We start from the raw sequence: 22,699 nt of genomic DNA, 5'->3' as shown, positions 1-22,699 counted from the left end.
GTCCACCAGCTACTTAAGCTGTCAAGGTCTTTACCAATTACTGTCACGACGCAGTATGTGCAACCCAAAAATATGTTATCCGCGTGTAATGGCCAACAGACTTGGCACAGGGCAAACACTGAGATGATCAGACCTGCTGGGTGATGCTGGCAAACACCTGACAAACAGATTTTATTGCTCAATAAAAGAAAAATCTTACATGCAAGCAGTCATACATTTATATTTTATAGCCTGGATGCAAAAGAAGATGCATTAAAACATCAAGGAAAGAAGGATTATGTTCTTGAGCCTGTGTGCTTCTTTAATTTAGAGGGAAACAGTCTCAAAGCCAGAAGATTCAGGGCCCAGGAAATTAAATGGGAAAATGCAAACAAACCCCGGTTATAATCACATCTCACTTTTCAATTTCCCCCCTCTGCCCCATCGGTGAAGCGTCTTTGACACACATCAAACAGTAACATTTCTTCTTGCCTAATTTGTGCCCAGATCAGTAAAAGCTGGTGGCATCAACGACATATTCAAGAGTTGGAAAACAAATTTAGATGTTTAGATTCACTGACAAACAAGGCAGACAACACGCAAACATCACCAAAACTAAAAATCAACTTTGATCAGTTTCACATTCTCTAGTAGAAATATCAAACATGCAAATGATTTCAGTAAACACTGAGTTTTAGATGCCAGAGATGATTATAGAAGAGAAAAGGCAGATTAGATTAAAGGTACAGTTTTTATAAGCCTCAAATTGGATAAAGTCTGCAGGATGCAGTTTACCTTCTCTGTTAAGTTGCTTCTGATCTACAGTTCTGTTTTTAATCCCATTTTCATTGAAAACAAAGATTTTAATTTGTTTTCTCTTCCTGTTTATAGCTCAGTTTGACCACAGACATTGCTTTTCCTCTCTTAGGTGGCCTCTCAGCTGGTTTTACCGACTTTATGACATCTGCTTCATTTCACTTTGCAGGTTTGGTTCCAGAACCGGAGAGCAAAATGGAGAAAGAGGGAACGCTTCGGTCAGATGCAGCAGGTCCGGACACATTTCTCAACTGCGTACGAGCTGCCGCTTCTAACGCGTCCTGAGAACTACGCACAGGTACGGGATCAGCTCTTCAAGCAGCTTTTGTTCAGCTGCTGCAGACAAAACAGCTCAGTTTGCGATAAAAATCACATTTAACTAATTTTGCAGTTTTCCAAAATAGGTTTAGGCAGATGCCAAAAGTAAAATAAAATTACAGCCAAAAGGTTACCATTCACCCAATACATCTTATGTTTTTTAAACCAAAACAGAAGATTTTTCTTTAAACTGAAACTTGCTTAAAAGTGCATTTTTTTAAGCTGATGGCAGAAATTTATTTGAGTGTTTGGTAAAAAAAAGAAAGCAAATGATTTAATTTAAAAACGATAAATTCATGTTGAGTTTAAGGGTCAGAAAAGTCACAGAAATGATGATGGTTTTACAACAATAGCCTACTGAATTAATTGTAAATCACAGCTATATCACATAATTCGAGTATATTTTAACAGCTAATGTTGTCCGTTATCAGTTCAGGCAAATAACTGGAACTCTTCAGCATAAAAAAGTATTTTCTGATCATTTCCTTCACCTCTACATTGATGCTGATTTGAGACAAAAAGTCACAGAAACTCAGTTTATTTATGTTCTGCAATGCTACTTTCATGCAAGTAAATGTTAATGACTAATGTTTGTGCATAAATGTTGCTTTAAATCAATTATTAAACATTGTTATTTTAGAGTCATGACAGAAGGTCAGAGAACAACAAGGAAACTGACTTTAACAGGACTGCTTTATAAGATAAACTAAACAGTGAGGACAGACATTAGATGTGTTTCTGATCAGAAATGATCCTGAGAATTATTATTGTTTGTTTCCCTTCAGATCCAGAACCCCTCCTGGATCGGTGGCAGCAGCGCAGCGTCTCCTGTCCCAGGCTGCGTGGTGCCTTGTGACACGATGACTCCCTGTATGACCCCTCACCCCCACTCTGCCAGCGGCGTCTCTGACTTCCTGGGCGTCCCGAGCCCCGGGGGTCACGTTGGACAGCCTCACATGGGCAGCCTGTTTGGGGGGTCTCCTGGCATGGCCGGGGGCATCAACACGTACGATCTCAACATGGACCCTGACCGCAAGTCGTCCAGCATCGCCACTTTGCGCATGAAGGCCAAAGAGCACAGCGCTGCCATTTCCTGGGCGACATGATGTGTCGCTGCATGTTGGATGGTGGGGGGGGGAGCTCATGGAAACCCAGCATGGAGTGAGGGGCACTAAAATCAAAACTGCACAGGAAACAGTGACTACCATCAGAAGTGCTGCAATAAAATGAACTTGCAATAAGATTTTGCAGAGAAAGTGATGCCACATTTCAGTGCCTGTGCTGGAAATAAGCAACTATTCAGCATGAAGGCAAAATCAGTGCTGAAGACAGGCAAACAAAACGCTCCAAACAGTATTACAAACAAATCCATGCACTTATTTTCTCAAATACAGGAACTATTGTTAGTGCTTTCAGTGTATGCAGTTTTTTTGGATTGGTGCTGTTTTATTCTTTATTTAAATTTAGGTGTTTTATATTTTTCTCTCTCTGTTTATACAAATAGCTCAGCCTGCAATCTTAAGAAAATCAAAATTCAGATTTTATGCCAAACACCTGTTATCTTGCTGAAGTGTCATGCAGCATTAACGCACGGTGAGCTGAAATTAAACTGGTGCAAAATGAAAGCTTCAGGAAACCGTCGTGTCCATCACAAAACGGAGCTCCTTATATTCAATCAGGACGTTAAAATGATCAAAACACAGACGCAATTCTGCTTGTAGTTTGCTTATGGTGATCCACCTGCTGCACAAACTCCGCCTGCTGAAGATATGGAGGAGAAAGTGTGAGAATCACTCTCTGAATCAACGAGCCTGGATGCCTCAAACCCAAAAACAGACTTATCTCTGACTAAAAAGTAAAAGAAGTGCGTTTCTAGTCTTACAAGTTGACTAAAGTCGCTGCTGCACAATCAGACTGCTGAGTAAAAAGACAGGAACAAAAAGAAGCAGCATTTTGAAACAGAGAAGGCCGGAGTGGGTCGACACTTTAGATACTGAGAGGTTGTCAGGGTTCTTTTCTGAACATTAAAATGGTGACGTTTAGCCGTAAGCTGAGGAGTCATTAGGCAACAGCAGCAAACGCATCACAATACTCTTCTAAAATCATTTTAACATACGCTCCTTTCAAAGGAAACCAACCACAAAAAAAAGCTTTATCGTTCATCTTTATACACCTTCAGATCTTCTGTTCATCATAAATAAATCACAGTTTTTTACAGCGAAGTGGCCAACTGATTTGTGGCTTAAAGTTTACACAGTTTAGTGTGTTTCAGCAGTTTTTGGTAGTTTCATTACAATCATATTTATTTGGGACTTCACACCATTAATTAAGATGTGATCTTGTGGTAGCATCTGCTAGAAGTCGGCTGTCCAAACAGTATTCTAAGACCCTGAATATTTAATTGAAATTGTTAAAAATGTGCAACAAATTGACACAAACTACAGACCTAGTTGGTAATATTTAGGTAATATACCACAAAACCCAAAACACACGAGACTTTAATAATAAAGTAATTGTTCACGTTTTTTTGAAGCATTTGGCTTTAATGAGTTAAAGGTTGGCTGGAGTTAATTTCAGTTTTCTTCAAGGAGTTTCATGAAGAATTTAGGTCAGTCACTGCAGACCAAAACAAGCCCTTCTTTTCTCTTTGAGTTTGAGTTTTTTTCTGCTGAAAGATCCCGGCACCTTTTAGTCAAAGCGATATTTCATAGCGAGTAACACTTTTTACAAGTAAAAAAGAAGAAGAAGAAATTTGGTTTGATGGTTTTGATGTTGGCACTGATGATTCTAACACCAAAGATTTTTCCTACATTCACTCAGCGATAACCTGTCAGCAGAGCAGAGCAGATCCCCCTGAAGTCATGCAAAAATACATCAACCAGTCCAAATGTGCGGCATGTCTAGAAGGCAAATCTCAGAACAGGGAGGAGGGTGTCTTCACAAAAGTGAACATGGGGCCCCTCTGTGCCGTGGCCGAGGGTTCGGATGGAGGGCGAGCTGCGAGGGCGTCCGCTGTGTTCCGGCGTTCTGGGAAAAGGACAGTGCACACAGCTGCGCTCGGGGGGGTAAATGCAAAACAAACATGCCTCACACATGCTTCCCCCTCAGCTGTCATGGCTCTGCTTTCAAAGATTCAGCCACCATCACACACACACACACACACACACTGCACCTCTCCCTGTGTCCAGCGGTCCAAAGCTGCTCAGCTGCAGGGTCCGGGCTCAGTCAGCCCAGGAAGGGGTTTTAATTAACCCCGAGCCGTGTGGAGGCTGCGGAGCACAGGATTGTGTGTCAGGATGGACAGGACCGTCTGTCTTTGGATTAATCAAGACTCTGCACAGAAAACACACACAGCCACTGAGCTGCTCAGGTTTACACAGTACATTAGTTTTTATTTAAACTTCATTGCTCTTGCATTGAAGCACCTCTAACAATAAATGCACTCATTTTCACAATTTGTATGACTCACTGCAAGGTAGCTTCATAAAAAAAAAAAAAAAACTATTTCTCTTGCCTTACTTCAGCCTCAAATTATATAATTGTCCTTTTTCTAATACTACTGAAGTCAAGCAATCAGTATCGGAGTAAATGTATAATAATTTAATGTGCTGGTGTTTTGTTTTTGCATGCAGAATGGATTGAAGTGTCATAAAACTCTTGGAATTGTTACTAATATGATGCTCTGTTTTATTTTGAGTAGTTTAATGAAGTATTTTAAAATATCACTTTTCTTAAAATCGGCTGTGTTTTCTCTCTCGTTATATAATTTTTTTTTTTTTGAACGATGGTTTTTCAGGTTTGTGTGGCTTTAAGCTGCCTTTTGAATTAAGAGTATGGATCTGCTCATGTTTGTGCTGAGTGTGAATGAAGTTCGATAAGTTATTGCTATTTGGTTTGGAATTACTTTTTTTTTGCTAAATAAACAGTTTGGTGAGCTGGGTATTTAAAATACAATAAAAGGTCATTTAACAACAGTTTCCCTGCACTGTGTAGAATACAACAAGTGTATTTTTATATAATAACCTCAAAATCACTTGCCACTTCCAGTTTCAAGGAAAGCATTTTTAAAGAGTCAGCTAACGCCTCCAGTTGGCTGCCATTAGACATAAAGCTGGCCGAGTTTGCTCCATCTTGTTGCCACGCACCACACAGCCAAGCCTTGTGTCATCCCTACAGTCACAATCTGAAATCCCGGAGCATTTCAGTCCCTTTGAAGGGACTCGAGCGCTGAAATGAGATCTCCCAACCCGCCGGAGTGTCACGCTAATTGAAGCTGACAAAAATACGAACTGCACCCTTTTGAACTGCTGACACTGAACAGAGAGGATTAGGCGGCGTATATTAACAGCAGGTGACAGGCTGCAGGGAACATCGTCACATAAAGTCCCGCTCCGGACGGGCCCAGATGGAACCAAAGGAAAAAGAATAAAATTTCTTACATCATCTTCTTTCCATCTCACTCACACATGGCAGGAAAAAACAAAACAAACAGCAATAACTTTAAAGAGACATGTTAGTGTTGACTTTACTTTTTGTTATATATAACTTGATGCATAATAATCCAATGACGACATGAAAACAATAGAAAAAAATAAAAATAAAACACCAGAGGCAACAATGCAGTTTAAAGACGGCACTCTTTTCAGCATTACAGTCTAAATACTGGACATGAAATGAATGGCGACGAAAAGCACACAACTGGAAACGACAAGTATAAAAAAATGGTCTATACAAATTAATTTCTGAATTTTCTACTATTAAATATACAACGTAGTAAAATGTAAGGCAGTATGCTGATGAAGTGCTTGTTGTAACTGAAATGACTATGGAAGATAATTGCTTCTCTTATGCATATAGATATACAACAAAATACTTTCTCAGGCTGTATAAAAGTACATTTAAAAAAAAAAAATTCCAGAAGATCAGATGTTTTTCGTCAAAAAGCAGCAGATACTCGCTCTAAATATTAGATTTTTACACCAGCTTTGTGTAAATGTGATTGTGTAACAGAGAAAATCCACGGTACAACATCTGTGTGTCATCACAATCAATCATGGTGTGAATAAAGCCTCCATATATATGTCAGAATCTTTTACCATCTATTACTTTTGTCTTTTTATACAGTACAGCTAAAGAGTCAGGTTTATGTCAGCTTTTGAAGGGAGCAAAAAAAAAGAAGAAGAGAAAATCTTTGTTGAAGAGTCATAAATTAGGACTATCATACAGAACTGCTTCAAAAATATAAATATATACAACATGCAGCCTGAACCCAGAGCAGCTGGAGTCTCAGGTGTTCAGCTCTGAAACAGGAAGAGATCCATCAGTTCTTATCGGACTCTGGATGACCCTCTTCAGCGCTTCGTGTTTGGAAGTCTTCTTCACCTTTTCCACGTCACCACGTGATTACAAACATTATTAAAATTCAAGACTAATCTGTATTTTAAATGAAAAATCAAGTCAAAAACTGTCAGAGTGAGAAATGTACAGTTTCTTTCTGTTTCAATACTGATATCTTGACATTAAAGACATCGTCGGTGACCAGATATGCAGAGCTGAGGCTGTGAGGGCGTCCATACTTTTGAGAAAGGCGGGTCAGAGGCTGCCGATGTTGGGAAAGCTCTTGAGCTTCTCTGGAAAGTCGTCTTTATAGAGCACCGGATCTGCACGGTGTTCCACCACTTTCAAAGGCATCGTTCCGAAAACTGATGCAAACTTGTTGATGCACTCGGACCTACGGAGGAAGACGAGTTTTATTTCTTTACCGGCTCACATATAAACAGGTATTATTCATTCAATGATCTAAGACAGATGTGAATACGATAACTGCATACAACAGGTGCGTTTCAGAAATGGGACGGTTTACAAAATGATCACTGCATCAGATTCTGTCACTGTGTTTCAGTGCTGATTTTTGCCTGTTTGAGAAAAAACAGCAAAACATCCTAAACTGAGTATCTTAATCCTGAGAGGTTTGTCTGTGTTGCAATAGGAAGCTCATTGCTGAAATTGTATTTGCTTCATCTGCTGAACGGGACAACAGAAAAGGTGGAAGGCAACATAAAAAAAGTAATTTAATCAAAATATGATGCATGTGCAATGAACAGAATTAAAACAAGTAATTTCTTTCAACTTTGCAAAATAAGTTCAATTAAAATTGACTCAATTTGGTTTTTATTATCAAATCAAATGTTAAAACTCTTGGAAAACCCAAACAAAAAAATCTACCTTTCCACACGCAGCACAAAAAAACAAAAACAAATCTAAACCACAAACTTGTTCTACTGTTTTCACTTCATCCTAGACGTCTTAAACAAATGATCGTACCTCTCCACCATGTGCGTCTGATCTAAGGACAGTCCATCAATGGCAGTACATTCAGGACACTTGAACTTTTTCCTTGGGGTCACCTAAAGAGAAACAGAACAAGTCAACCCTGGTGACGTCTGCACACTTGGATGATTTGTTAATGCACAGAGGCTCAGACAGAAGCTGGTCTTATTTCAGCGGACTGGGCAGTGTTTGACTCACTATCCAAACACTCGGAAGCTGTGAATGAATGAGGGGAAAGAGGAAAGCGAGCGACGGAGGGAATGGTTAAAAAGAATGATCTACTTCTGAGGAAACCTGTTGGGAGATAAGGTGGGAGGTGGGACCAGGGGTGCAGGTGTAGGGAAGTGTGGATCCATTGATTTGACAGAAGGGTATGCTTAAGCCCCGGTGAGCCTAACCAAACAGACTCAGAGGGGGGAGTGGCAGTGAATGACACCCAGATAAGGGAGGTTAAGGTCAGGCTTAAGCTCAGGGCCCCTGCACCTGGGGGAGAGACCGTGTGTGGAGGTAAGGAGGGGGGAGACGCAGTGCTGTGGAAGGGTGAGAGCTGATCAGAACCAGAAATGTTGCTCTGCTGATTCAGACTTCAGACTTCAGCCTCCCCCCCCTGCAAGTGTAAAACAGCTAGAGCAGAACGAGTTCGGGTGTACCTTTATGGGGGCTTTTCCTGTGATGTTAGCCACCAGGAAGTTCATCGCAATGTCTTCACAGTTCATGTGAGCGTCCACCCAGTTCTTGATGTCTCCTGGCATCTTGTATGTGTACAGGTAATTGAAGTACTGGAATAAAAACAGATTCAACATTCACTGCGGTGATCATAAACTGCCATGTCAAGCTCCTAAAAAAAGATAACTTGTGTGAAGACCAGAAGAGACGCTGAAAAGAGGAAACACTTTCTAAATGCAGCCAGTCTTCACCTTGTGGTAGAAAGCTGCTCCTGTTAGGACCATGGATACTTCATTGGTCCACTCTGACTCGTACTTCCACTTCCCCATTTCATGGTCCCAGAGGTGCAGTCGCCCCGGGTAGCCCACCAGCCTGTCGGGGAACTCTCTCCACACCTGGAGGAAACAGCAGAGCAGGAGACAGACTGTCTGGTGGGCTCGTCTCAAATGAAGCACTTAAGTTTAAAGAAGAATGATTCAGATCAAGTCTGAAAGCTCAGAATGGACAGTTAAGTCTTAAACTACCATACATCAGTGTTTGCTCCTTCATCTCGGAGCCAAAAATCACAGCTGAACTTCAAATACCAGCAAAGCCAAGAACAAAAGAAAATATGTGCAAGAAAAAAAAAGGTTTTACAACTCTATATATCTCAACAAGCCTAACATCAGCAGCCAATTTGATCCTTTTACAGAAAGTAAGGTGCATTGTCATTAGACAGAAAACTCCTCTATTCTGCCTGCAATTTCATGTAATTACCCTTAAACTGAGCACAATTTTATTAAATAGGTTCTAAATGGATTCAGGTGAACGTGCTGCTTGGAGTGGGGCCTGGCAGGTATGTGAATATGGAAAGCATCAGCTGCGGCTCTGTCATCTTTCTGACCACATCAAACACATTCAGCAGGCAGTCAAATCTCCAAATAGTGAAAAATGTGAATATAATCTCTCTGAGCAACTTTTAAACTCCAGGATCAACTTAAAGATTTTTTTTTTGGCACACCCTGCCATCAGAGGAAATATGCTGAAGCATGATCAAGGCAAAGGGTTTCCAAAAGAAAAATAAATAAAGGACATTTCTCACCTCGTAGCCAAACTGCAGTTCATCAGATGTTAGCATGATGATGTCATCATCAATGGCAAGCACCGCTTCTGTCTCAATCTCATCGTAGGGGAAGAATCGGTTACTCAGTTTGTTCTCTTTGGTTCGCACGACTTTCAGAGGAACACCCACTTTTGGCCAAAGAGACTCTGCCAGAAGGGGGGAAAATATGACTCGTTTATAGGTTCATGCACCAAAATAATTCTGTCATTTAACTCACTGGCAGTAAATAAACAGAAAGTCATTTTATCAACTGTGTAAATGATCTTTTATTCAAAAAGTTTTGCTGGTTCGAGAACTTTAGATGTGAAGATTATTTGATCATGTCTGCCCTAACAGCGAGTCAGCTCTCTTTAAATATAAGCAAGATGCAACAATATAAATCCACACATATCAGTGTTTTATCAGTGTTTACCACCCGCAGAGATTTTCAACTGTTCACTGGCGGTGCAAAGTTGTGTGATCTCAAAGTTGTGATTGTTACGCTAACCTCAAGCACGTGCAAATGTAACCACACTACAATTTCTCAAGTGTTTACTTTCTTTTTTTTTCCAGAGGAGAATTTCAAAGCTCTTGGGCAGTGTCCATGGCACGGACTACAGCAGAGACAGATCACACAGAATGTGTCCCCTCATTAAAGGAGTGACTGTGATCTGACAGCTTCTAAGAGGAGCCCCTAACCATGTCTGATGTCTCCTGTCAGAAGCTATTGTCAGAAAAACTTTGATGTGAATGCCCCAGGTTTCTTTTTTCACTGTTCCCATGTTGCTGTAATTCCTTCCTTTATTTCCAATGTTGGAAAAAAAGACAGCAGAAATGAGAAAATTATGAGCTATTACATACATTTTTACAAATTTTAGACCCAAACTGTGTTTCAAACCCCACTAACCAAAATTCCATGTTCTGAAGATTTGGCTTTTGGTTCTTTTAAATGTGCCTTTTACAATTACTGCTGCTGTGGAAGTTAGTCTCAGCAGCTGCACAGATGTCAGAGAAGTCAGGAGGAAAAAAGAGACAGAAACAAGTCAAGAAAAATCAAACCGACCTAATGTAATTTTTAGCGTGTGCCAAAAACATGGCCTGCATAAGACATCAGATCAATGCTTCGCGTAAACGGGAAAGAAAACTGCCATCACTTTGGCCCGAGCCCCGAGGGTCTGACCTGTCAACAACCTCTTGTTAATTCTAATGGGACCCAAAGATCTAGCCAGGCGCCGGTGATGCCTCTAATAAAAACAACACGCAGACACGAGGGACCACTTCAAAGTTGTCAGTCTAATTCGTTTCACCAAACAGCTCTTGGAACGGCAGGACAGATTTGATTCCTGGTCAAAACGCCAGATTTCTACCGTTAGTGGGATACGGTGCAATATAGGGTTTTTTTTTCTATATCACAAGTTTTAAAATTTGGCAAATTCATCTTTAGATGGACCACATGAAATATTGGATTGTTTCATTAAAAACTAAGTTTTACAAACAGCAGAGCAGCGTGTGGAAAACTAAGTCTTTGTAGCAATCGACTTATTTGTGGACACGAGTATAAAAAAAGCTAGAAGTAAAACAGTGTTAAATTATAGCAGAATTGAAAATTTATGTTCAGAGACAAAAGGTGGTCTGATGGAGAGAAGAACAAGCACGTCATTATAGAAACAAATCACAAATCAGTTTGAAACCTAACAGTTCTTGCTTGAATTTGTTTGTTTGTTGAGTTTTTTAGTTTCCTGTGATCTGATAAACTCGTCTGTGACGCTCACCCTCGGGAGGACTCTTGTTCTGATTATTCCAAACCACCAGCAGCTTAGCCAAGCTCGGCACCTTGGAGATTTCTGTGATGACCCGGAAAAGACTCTCGACGCGATCGTAGGTCAGTATGACTGCGGTGAACCCCGGAGCCCGGGGCGGGATGAGCGGCAGGAACAGAGGGCTGTTCACACTGGACCATTTCTGCACAAGACAGGAAGCAAAGCAAAATATGAGCCTGGTGGTTAACACATTGTTTTAATTGACACAAAAAAGAATATTCTGAGCTCGACTTGTTTTCATGACGAAATGGACTGCAACTGTGCTTGAGTGGACAGCGAAATCACCTGTAGTTGATTTTTATTTATTTATTTTTTTTGCATGATGTAGCACCAATTACCCATTAATGTTTCCCAGATCCTATCAAAAACAGAACCAGAAGATCTTTCAGTCAGAGTATAAAGTAAATATCTGAGAAACAGCAGCCCAAAACAAGAAAGGCCAGGAGGGAGTCTGAAAACAAGAGGTTTGGTTATCTGTTTGAGAAGCAGCCTTTATAGTTAGTGTGGAACTTGGTTTTTTGTTCACTGCTGCACTTTAAAATGACCTGTAAATCCTGGACGTCACAAAGACTCCAGGTTAGATCAAATAACAATGTACCGTATTTTCCAGACTATAAGGCGCACTTAAAAGCCTTCAATTTTCTCAAAAAACGACAGTGTGCCTTATAATCCGGAGAGCCTTATATATGTAAGAAGTCATAATGTTTTAGTACGACTTTGGTAAACTACAAAACCGCACCGCTTGCAGCATTAAGGCTCAGTTACAGTCGTGCACGGCTCTGTGCACGACGCAGACCTGAGCGAGCGGCGCTTACGTCGGTGCAGTATCCTTCTGTGAGTTTTGAAACGCTTGATTATCTCTGTGATCTCTCACAGAGGGATCATATAAATGCTGATACAGGCAAACCAGCTCCGCTAGAGCAGCAAAATCATCCATTTTGAATTGAGCGCGGTGGCACGATCCGCGCGAAGTTGCACAATGGTGCGCCTTATAGTCCGGTGCGCCTTATATATGACAAAAGTTCAAAAAATGGACCTTTCATTGACAGTGCGTCTTATAATCCAGTGCGCCCTATAGTGCGGAAAATACAGTAAAACAAAAAGACATGAAGTAAAAGTTTTCTGATACAAACAAAGACATTTAGGGGCCACTGGGTACAGTGTACTACCCAACAGATTGAGCTGCAGACAGTGACCATGCCACGGTCCTATTAAGAGAAATGAAACACATTTTTTGTCTGGTTAGTACAGGCTACAGAAATACTACAAACAAACAAACAAAAAAAGTACCAGAGTCCACTCTTAAAACCTTCATCAAAGGCTACAAACATGCTTCCCTCCTCTTACAAGCATTCTAAGCAGGGTGAATTCAGCACAACTTCGATTTTTTTAAAAAAGTGGGCTTCCTGAAGCACAACTGAACCCATTTGTTCCTCAATCCCAGGCGGCCATGGAGTGATTATGTGTCTCCTGCTACAGCATCAACACCGTCCTGTCAACACAGACACAGCCGCTGTCGCTTACACAACATCAGTCACTCCATCTCCAATAAAATCCTCACTTTACTGGAAAGTGGAAACTTTCCTGCGGTTGTTGTCACATTGTCACACAGAAAAAAGGGGGAAGTAATTAAAGTAACACATATATACAGCACACTTTCATAAAAAATGAGCATAAACATGCTGAGGGCACTTAAGTCATTTGTCAAACTGAATAAATTAGACGGAGAAAAAAAAAAGCCACAGCTCGACTTGTCGCCAACAGATCTGAAAGTCCTGCGTTATTTTTCTTTTTACAGTTTAAATAAGTCCCTAAAAAGGAATTTTATTTGGTTATTTGAACTGTTGAAGTGGTTCTTCTCTCATCTTAGAAACCATCAAAAGCCCAGAGGTTAGAAATAACACAAACTAAGGATGTCTAGTATTCAGAATGCCTGGATGTGTTCGCTCTGTTCACTCAGAGACAAGCAAACAGCTTTAATAGATGCTAAAACAAAATTCTGATAGAATGAGGGATTATTATGACTGCACACAGATGTAATGGGAGAAGAGGAGATTAAATGCTTTCGTTTAACATATCAATAAAAGATAATGTTGATGAGCATTATGTTTAGGTTCTACTTCCCAGTTTTAGAGCATTTTAAGTTATAGACAAATGGGTAAAAGGTATAAGATATAGTCCTATATACATGTGAAAAACAATATTTAGTTAATTTAATTGTAAATGGTCAATTAAAAAGGGAACAATTTCAAAATAAAATTGAAACTGCCAACTTCTTATCTCCTTCATTTCACATCGTACCCTCAGGAGTTCAATTTTGATTAAATGATTGTATTGCCACATAAAGGTTTTTAAATTCTGGCAAATCTGAAAGTTTGAAATGCATTCATTTATGTATGAATCACACAACTGGGCTCCTTACCTAAAAATAAATATTCCAAAACAAAAAGCAGTTTGTCCCTCAATCTGAAACCCCCTTTTCTCTCTGAGCACCTACAGTCCAGAGAAACGTGCTTTCAATTACCACCCTGGAGTCTTCAGGAGGAGAAGAGGAAAAAAAGGAAAGTCTGCCTGATTTAGATTTTGTATCTAAGACTTTCTCACTGTCCGTTCACCGAATCTGTTGGGAAAACACTTTAGGAAGAAATGACCAAAGGTCTAACACATTTAACCTCTTCTGGGTCTGGAAAAAAAACTATAAGGCTGAGATAACGCTGACAGATTGGGTTAAAAGGCTCTGACGGGACATTTAGGAGGGCAAAGTCGAGTGCTGAATTAGGAGCTACCTGCTCAGAGAAAAACAGTCTGCCATGATCAAGAGAGACAGAAAAACTAAAAACTAAACACTCCTCACTCTCTGCTCCATCTGAAAACACCTCCATGGTGACTACAACCTCCAGAATACAAACACTTTGTGGATTTACATTTACTGCAACACTTGTCAACATCTGACAGATTCAAAGGCATTACAATGAGTTTACACACATGCTGACATGCACACTTTTCTCTCCCGCAGATGCAGCTTGAAGGAGTCTCGAGATGAAACCAGGCTGATAAACAACTCCGGAGAGATGGTCGCCGAGCCAACATGTCTGCAGCCACAAACTCGCACAACCAGAATGAAGCCGAACACACACAAGCCGTCCGTCGCATCCAGAAAACTCCCGACAAACACAGTGACTAAGACTCACAGGAACTTATTTTTCACCACAGAAGAAGCATCCGCCTAGCGCAGAACTGCTGACGCAGGCTGGCAGCTTCAGAGCGTTGTGCTCGTGCACCAAACTGAGGCGCTGCACGTGCGGCGCCTCAGAAAGACAGCGAGCATCTACTGTCACTCTACGACAGAAGTCCTGATTTACAAGGCACAGGAGGAATGGAAAAACCTCTGTGGCAGTGCGAGCGTCTGCCTGACTGCCATAAAACACATCTGAGAAGACAAAAAAAAGGCTTCAGCTTGTTTGAACACACGACAGCACAGATTATATCGCTGTCGTACGAATGAGTCTGCAGAATACAGCAAGGACAAAACTGAACGCAGCTGAAAGATACTTCAATTGTTAGAACACAATGCATCAATAAATGTACACAGTTACGTACCACAACAGGTGGATTATTCCACTGCTCATAAGTGTGAGCAGCGTACGGATAAATGCGGTCATTGATGATCTGCAGAGTGGTCAGACCAATAGCCTTCATGGAGCTGAAGTAGGCCTCCCAAAACCAGCGAGCCTAAAGCAAAAAACAAACAAAAATAATTAGATTTATGCAAAGAAACAAAAGCGTGGAAGAATAATAGATTATAGAATCATCACTAAATTGAACATTTAATAAAATACACACTTTTCTGTTCATACAAGACACTTAAAGTATAATAAATTTACCGTATTTGTACTGACTGAACACAAATGACAACTAAAACTTGCTTCCTCGTGTCCAGAACTTATACTGAGCTATACTGCAGCAGAACGAACAGAAACAGGAGGTTCTGTTAAAGTTGAAGTTCTGTTTTACCGATGTTTGGCGTTCTGTTGCACTCAGTCGTGATAACGCACGGCGTGTTTGCCTGGCTGCCAAATGTGAACTTGGAAGAGGTCATCAATCAAACGAGAAATAATGAGTTTATTACAGATGGTGTCTTTTAAACGAACTTCCTAACAGTTTTAACTAAAATCCAATATGATGAAAAAACTCTCGAAAGAGGAAAAACCATCTTTGATAGTCCTGTCAGTAACAAAGTCCCTTCATGTTTTCTGATAACTTTTATTTCTAATTTTTAGCACCTAGTTTACATTTAGCAATCTTTGTACAACCACAAATAAACACAAACATGATTTTTTTTCTTAAATTTTATCATTAAAAACAAAGTAACACAAGACTTACCTAAATATGACAGTATTTGATTAAGCTGTTAGTAGCATGTAATTGCTCATATCTTGCTTTAAAGTACAGTTATTACAGTAGATAACACCATTTACACTCCAAACTATAAAATCCAGATATTCTCCGTGGACCACACCTCTGAAGGATATTTTGCAGCCCTCTCCGGCTTTTTATCCTTCAACAGCTCTTCTGAAGCCTCATGAAATCTGTTTTGTCCGTCTCTGCTTTACTTCAACAGATCTCTGTTTGAATTAGAGGCTTTCTGATGAGTGAACTCTTAACCCGCATCTTAACGTTATCGTGTAGGATGCTGGACTCCTCATTCCAAATTCACGACATATTTGGTTTTCAGCCAAGACGGCAAGAAGGTTAAAATAATACCTATGCGTGGAGTTTGTCTATTTCTGAATGCACAATTGGGCTCTGAGTTTGTAGTAAACGCTACGGTCTGATCAGAGGTAAGGGAGCACAATAAGGAGGTAATTAATCTTTAAAACATTGTCATCTGCCAGCAGACACCAAGTACCTCAACCAGTTACTGGTAGCAAAGAACACACAGCTTTGAGAAAGAAAACAGAAATAATTCACCATAAAGTATATTTATATCTTTAGCTCCTAATGGAATACACACAAGTGTTATTAGCTAATGAGGCTGACCCCTGCAAACATGCGACCGAGACCTAAATCACTGACGCCTGCACAGAGGAACGAAAAGCCGGAGTTATACAACAACACAAAAACACCATTTATTTTTATGGCGGACTTGAAGAGAATCTAAAAAGACTTCCTAATCTCAGGGGCCTATAAATCAAGCGGCGATGAAAGTTTCTTTTCCGACCGGGAGGAGGCAGAAAGAAAACTGTGCTGGCCTCAGGGCCCACGTCGTCACGCTCCACCCTCTCCCAGCACCAGCAGGAATTTTTATGAGCAGGGGAGAACAGACATCATCGAAAGACAGAAGAGAAGCAACTGCCTCATCACCCTATAGCAACAGGCAGAATATAGTTACAATACCTTCTTCCCATTAAAAAGGAAAAAAAACAAAAACATACCAACCAGAGTAATCCTAATGCCAATAATAATTAATGAACTCCAGCAGCTCACTTTTTGATGCTCACAGTGTTAAAATATAAAACCAAAGTGATGAGGAGAAACTATTTAGTAGACAGAAGTCTGAAACCCTGACAAACACACCTGTTGAGCAGAAATGGCAGCCAAAGAACCTGACACAATCAAAAAAAGCAATAAAATCAAGTCTCTGAATTTCCCACTGCAGACTGTATTTCCTTTTTTTCTTAAAGATTTATTACTACAATAGTAAGTGCAGTTAAAACACTTCCACAAACCCAATTGATCTCTACACAATGCTTTTAAATGACCTGATGTAAAAATCAATCCTTATTAGAATGGCTAAAATAAAAACTAACAAGACTTTGGGCCTGGAGGACCACAGTTAAACCCCACTTCTGAAGCAGAGGGCTTTATGTGGGATTAGAGTCCTGATGTGAGTAAGCCCTCTGGTCTGTGTAATTACTGACTCTCCAAGAGAGGAAGGAGAACCCCTGGATGGTACCGAGTCCTCCCGTGTTCAGCTTTTACTCTTCGGATCCAACACTGAGCTTTGATTTGTGAAGTTCTGATGACTCCCATGTTTGTGACAGCAGTGGAAGATAACAGGAACCTGATAACAAACTGCACCAACAGATTACTCAGCATTAGTAAGATTATGGAGCTGTTAGTTACCCGATGCCTGGTTTTAACATGACGGTTTAGATTTCATTGTTTTACTTTGGGATGCACCTGAGATGATGAAAATTAGAAAATAAAAAAAAGAGTGATTTTGACAGGTAGCTTTGTTTCCTCTTTTTAAAAACGCATCCGTTTTGACTGGCTTTTAGTACAGTTTGAGTTATATTTTTATGATACTTTTACACAACTTGTTTACTGTTTATATTTCTGTTTTAATTTATTTTGTTTTAATCTTGTTCTATGTTTGATGGTTGGCGTAAATTGTGAAGCCCTTTGGTCAACTACTGTTGTTTTAAATGTGCTATATAAATAAAATTGACAGTGACATTGTAAAATCAGCTGTAGTCGATCTGTAGTTTATGGGAAATGGCAGCAGAGATGTGAAGACAGGTTGAATTAAAATGTGTAGTTATAAGGTTATTTTTACAATTAAACTCCATGTTGGGCATTAGTCCATCCGATATCTTATATATTTTTATTTATCAATGGCTTTGATTTTGTTGAGACAATCAAAGAAACGCATTCCTAACGTTTCGTTTCCGGTCCTTTAAAAATGGACTCTGTTCTATCTTCTTCAATTTAGAAGTCGAAATAAAGTCTGAAAATTACCGACAGACATTCAACTTCAAATTTGAAAAAAAAAAAAAAAAAAGTCTAAATAAGTCTGAGTTAAATTAGAAAAAACAAAAATACTTAAACTGCTGCAATACCAATCAAATCCTCTAATATGAGAAGCAACTATTCATTTTTTCCCTAAAATATCTCAAATGTATGACCTGTAGTCGGGTTTAGTCTCCCTACAATCACTTCAATAGCATTTTAAAGAGTTTTTATTGGGATTACCTGGAATTTTTTTTGAATACTGACTCTTGAATGACAATAAATGTTAACAAGACCTAAAGAGAACCAAACTTAGAATCACAAATAACTTGATAGTTATATGACAAGTCTACAGAAGGATAAGTCAGAACTCACTGTAACACAGATCAAATTTAAAAGCAAGGGCTGCTTAGCCCTCTGCTGGCAAACTAATGAAATACATTCATTTACGTCAAAAACCAAATAATCTACTTTCTTTGAATGTTTATGTCAGATTAGTAGTGCAGCTTTATACTTACAATCAATTAATAATAAATGTAGCTTTAAATGGTTAATACTGAGCCATATGTAGAGTTTGTTCTCCATATATTACATATAACTGTATTAAATTTGCCAAATAAATTCAGATAGTGATGATATTTTAAATAGGAACTTAAGCACTGACAGTTAAACTGATACCTATAAGAACTTAAAATTACAGCAGAAATGGTAAAACATTGGCTTTAAAAACAACTTTAAAAAGGTAGGAATAAAGCCAGACAAACAGGATGTTTGAAACTTTGTCTCTGTGTTCAAAATATTAGAAAAACTGCTTTATTCTTTTTTTTCCCACTTTTTAGAAATATAGCATTTACTGTAACTAAAATAAAAATGTGTTTTTTATGTACTTTTTAAATAAATCGTTGCGTTTATCATCTGTGATGTTTCAGATAAAAATCAGTTTGTAACCATTTCATCTGCACACCATCAGAGGAGCTAAGGAGCAACACAGCCAATAAATTTATCCAGTCTACGTTTTCACATTTGTTGTTTGCTGTCCTCTGCAGAAAACTTCTGATCAAGCCACGAGTTTGAGCCTCACTGATGTAATCCAAGCCAATCTCTGCATCTTTGGCCTGAAATGCCTGTTTGGCCTGTATAATTGGTAAATGGACAAGAGTTGATATAAGAGAATGAGGAGCAGCTGAACTGGTGCTCTGCTCTCACGGCTGCTTTAACTCGTGTTTATTGTGGCTCGACGCAGATATCAAATGAAAACAGAGTGAGCCGTCTTCCCTGCATTTCACTCAAGCTAAAATAAACACAGTAGAATCTTCTACAAGCCTTTTAAAACCCAGACGGAGCAGGAGGAAATTCTAAGTTAGAAAAAGTGAGGTACTAATTCTAATTCCTGTCACATAAAAGTTGTTTTGGCTTCCAGAAGAATAACTGGTTGGGTGGTTTGACGGTTACAAAACAAGCTCAGGACATGTCACGGCTTGGAAAGCCTCCAAATCTAATGACTGTACCTTGGATGATTAATCCTACCACAATCAGATTTCCTTTCCTGTTAAACACTGTTACCTGTCTCTGCATTTCCTCAACCTGTCTGTGAGGAATGCTCTTCAGGGTGGTGTACATCTCAGATAATTTCTCCTCTGGAATGACCACAGATGCCCTGTGCAGGAAGAAAAAAACAACAAATTATAAAAAAGACAAAAATCAAAACGTTTTGTCGTTGCTTCAAGATTTAGACAGACCGCTTCCAGTCAAGCACTTCGGAGAAGGGCAGAATGTAGGAGTCAGCCAGGATGACGGGGACACAGCCAGCCTGCAGGACATCACTGAGGGCAGCCTGACCCAAACGAGCCCCTCGTAAAACAACGCAAAAAGAAGACTCCTGTGGAGACAAAACCATTTATTCAATTATGACTAAGAGCTACAGCTAGCTCTGCAGACAAGTTTTCACTTTAGAGGTTAAACCTGCATTTTGATTAAAAACAAATAACTAAATTAAATATCTTCAGCTTTAGTTTCCAGGCGTACAATAAATTCATTTCAACCAAACCACCAGAGATTTAACAACTTTAAGTTTTTTTTCAAGAAGCTAAAATATATCACAGGTCTGAGTTTTACATATTAATAGTTGATAAGGCATATTATACCTACTGATGTGATTTACTATTATAAATAATATTTACTTCCCAAAAACATTTAGAGAAGTGAAATACTAATAGTACAAGTTGATACTTTTGTAATTCCCACCTGGAGGATCTGTGGGTAGTCGTACACCTGTCCTTTGTAACAGCGCTTGCGGGCCGAGGCAGCACCCTGGGAGAGGTTGCTACACTTGTCCAGCAGGAGAAGCGATTCACCATTTTCCTCCTTCAAACGCTCCAGCTCGGCACGATACTCTCGGTGAATGGCGGTTTGAGAGGACAGGATGAAATAGCGCCGCGGCCTGAGCAAATGAAGACAAACCAACCAATCACAAACACTGAATGTAGGGAAATTATTTGTTCGGGATGTGGTCCTGAAATTGGTGACAGCTGCAGTGAGACATCTGATTTACCCAGGCTGTCTCTCAGGCAGCACAACATCTGCAGAAAGGGGACTGTAAACTGGGATGCTGACATCATAACCTTGTCTGTAGGTCCAGGTAGAGAAACCGCCTCCAGCCAAAAGTGCTCTGAAACAAATCATCAGGATTTTCACACAAAAAGGTTATTCAAAAACAAAAGAAATATATAAAAAAACCACATTTAAAACATTTGCTTAAGGTAAGAAATGATTGCAGAAAAGGAAATAATATCGACCAAGGTTTAGCTGCCGGTAACCAAACACGTATTTTATTGTGCTGTATCTTCACACAAGGAGACTATAAAGTGGAAGCATCACATAAACACCTGGTTCCCATGAGGCTTTAGGCCAAATGGAGTGCAGCTGAATAAACCCTAAACAATCTTAAAGCAAAATGAAGTGCTCACAAACCTTCTAAACAATCACCTTTTCTGACAGGACATCTTACAGCTGATTTCCTACATGATTTCAAATTGTCTCCTAAAACTATTTTTTATATTTTAACACTTTCAAACTGTAGCTATGTTTAAAACTTCTTGCTACTGAATAGTCCCTTTTCTCTATTAAAACAATGCTAGTAAGTTGTTTTTGAAATCCTAAAACCTTGCCTGACAGCAAAATGGCAAAAGGGATTAGAGAGACAGTGATCAAATTCACCGTCCTGGATTACTAAACTATTGTTTTCACTGAGAAGGTGTTTTCCCCTTCCTTGCACAGCATAACCAACACAGCTCTGCAGAGCGCAGTGTAGCAGGAAAGCAGCTCATTGAGGTGATGCTGAATACGTTCGAAAGCAGACAAACAGCAGATCATTACAAGTGATAATTCAGTAAATATAAATAAACAAAATCACTGAATGAAATGAGGATTAAAGTGAACCACCTCTCACCCAGTGGCAATGTTTTAAAAAACATTTTGAGCAAGTATGGTGCGCACAACAATGCGAATATTCAATGGAAACTCAGTATCAACACACAGCTGAACTTTACGACTCGAGATATGAGGTTTGAAATGCGACATCTTTATAGGGATGCTTGTAGTTACCGATCTCTTGGCACATCCAAGGCTGTGTTGTAGTCAGGAGGGCCTCCAGGTAACATGTTGAAAAGTAAATGATTCATCCCCTTGTCCCATCTAAAACAAAACAAATGTGCTGAGGTAAATACGGTTAACAGATTGCTTAAGAAAAAAAACTATAAAAACCAGAGGTAAGAAACGACTTGCTTAAAATAATTTTAACACGTGTCTCCTGCAGACGTTTACCTGGGTAGCATTGCCAGAGCTTGAGCAGTCTCTCTGACACGGAGGGAGTTTTGATTAAGCACGTCTATAGATGGGATAAAAAGACAAGCCCTGGTGACATCATCCGTGTAAAAGTCACTGTCGGAGATTGCGCTGAGCAGGTCATTGTATTCTCGTGACAACCCGGTGCTGCTGATGGGAACCCCCAGTTCATCCACAAACCTCTGAAGAGGGTAAATGTAGACCTACAGAAGCAGGTAATCAGATAATAAATCAAAGCTGAGCATCAAAACCACCGAAGCTCAACAATGTGAGAGTTTCTATGAGAACTGGTTACCTTGATTCTGTTCTTAGGATTGTAGCCACATCTGTATACATCAAAACAGGTGTGCATCCGGCAGCTGAGGTCACCCCTCTCAGGTATGGGGCTGGATGCAGGGAGCCGAATTAGAGGTGCATCGTGGACACTGCCCTTCTCAAGTGACCGTTCAGTCGTGGACTCAATGGAGTGAGGCCAAAACTGAAATATCCCGGTGGCAATCAGTCCAAGGAGCACAACAGAGAAGAGGGTGATGTAGTATATGCGGTGCTTGGTTTTCATACGAGGGATGAGAGCAGGGCCCCTGGAGCTGTATTTCCCTGAGCCATACATGACTGGCACCTCTCCGTCAGACCAGCCTCTGTAAGGACATAACAACTTCCATAACACATACTGCAGTGTTGTTATACTGTTATGAACTATTACCTATGTTGCCTTTGCTTGATGTGTAGGTAAGTAAAATCAAATAACACGCGAAGACAAAAGAAAAACGGCTAAAATGGCTGACAATTACCTTTATTAACTTTAGTTGCGGTAAAATTAAACAGAAAACTGACAGCAGTTAACGTAAATTAGCAACCAGCTATGTAAACACACCCAGGCTAAGTAAGCCGAATAAATCGTATAAAACGAATAAAAATAGATGAACTGCGTGACGTTAAAGTGTTTCACATACCGAGACTTTTACCGGGCCAACGAGCTCAGTCTTTATTCATTGCCACAGCGAGAGAACAGCGTTCATTGAACATAAAAATAATAATAATGTCGATGCTAAATTAGCTTCGAGCTAACGTCCTCCAGGAAGCGTTTCGGGCGATTTGCGGAAGTTGTTCTTCT

The 22,699-nt window shown here is 39.8% G+C and overlaps 2 protein-coding genes across 2 annotated transcripts in view; one reads left to right on the top strand and one right to left on the bottom strand.

Annotated features, from left to right (window-relative positions):
- The window catches only part of alx4a (ALX homeobox 4a), a 19,054-nt gene extending 13,085 nt beyond the window's left edge, over nt 1-5,969 (top strand). The window contains exons 3-4 of the mRNA XM_017404279.2: nt 965-1,093; nt 1,899-5,969. Coding sequence (XP_017259768.1) covers nt 965-1,093; nt 1,899-2,219 — 450 coding nt within the window. The 3' untranslated portion in view covers nt 2,220-5,969. The remainder of the gene's footprint in view (nt 1-964; nt 1,094-1,898) is intronic.
- On the bottom strand, nt 5,609-22,699 carry ext2 (exostosin glycosyltransferase 2). The gene is made up of 15 exons (XM_017404269.3): nt 22,539-22,699; nt 21,881-22,223; nt 21,565-21,788; nt 21,346-21,435; nt 20,294-20,410; nt 19,987-20,182; nt 19,482-19,621; nt 19,306-19,399; nt 14,611-14,742; nt 10,963-11,152; nt 9,191-9,357; nt 8,361-8,504; nt 8,094-8,222; nt 7,438-7,520; nt 5,609-6,844 (listed from the first exon to the last, which is right to left on the bottom strand). The coding sequence occupies exons 2-15, from the start codon at nt 22,193-22,195 to the stop codon at nt 6,706-6,708; spliced, it is 2,160 nt and encodes a 719-aa protein (XP_017259758.1). The 5' UTR covers nt 22,196-22,223; nt 22,539-22,699; the 3' UTR covers nt 5,609-6,705.

This window comes from Kryptolebias marmoratus, linkage group LG15 (assembly GCF_001649575.2).
Source record: "Kryptolebias marmoratus isolate JLee-2015 linkage group LG15, ASM164957v2, whole genome shotgun sequence".
Classification (NCBI taxonomy): domain Eukaryota; kingdom Metazoa; phylum Chordata; class Actinopteri; order Cyprinodontiformes; family Rivulidae; genus Kryptolebias; species Kryptolebias marmoratus.
The sequence above is the reverse complement of the archived record's forward strand: the minus strand, read 5'-3'. Positions and strand labels throughout refer to the sequence as shown.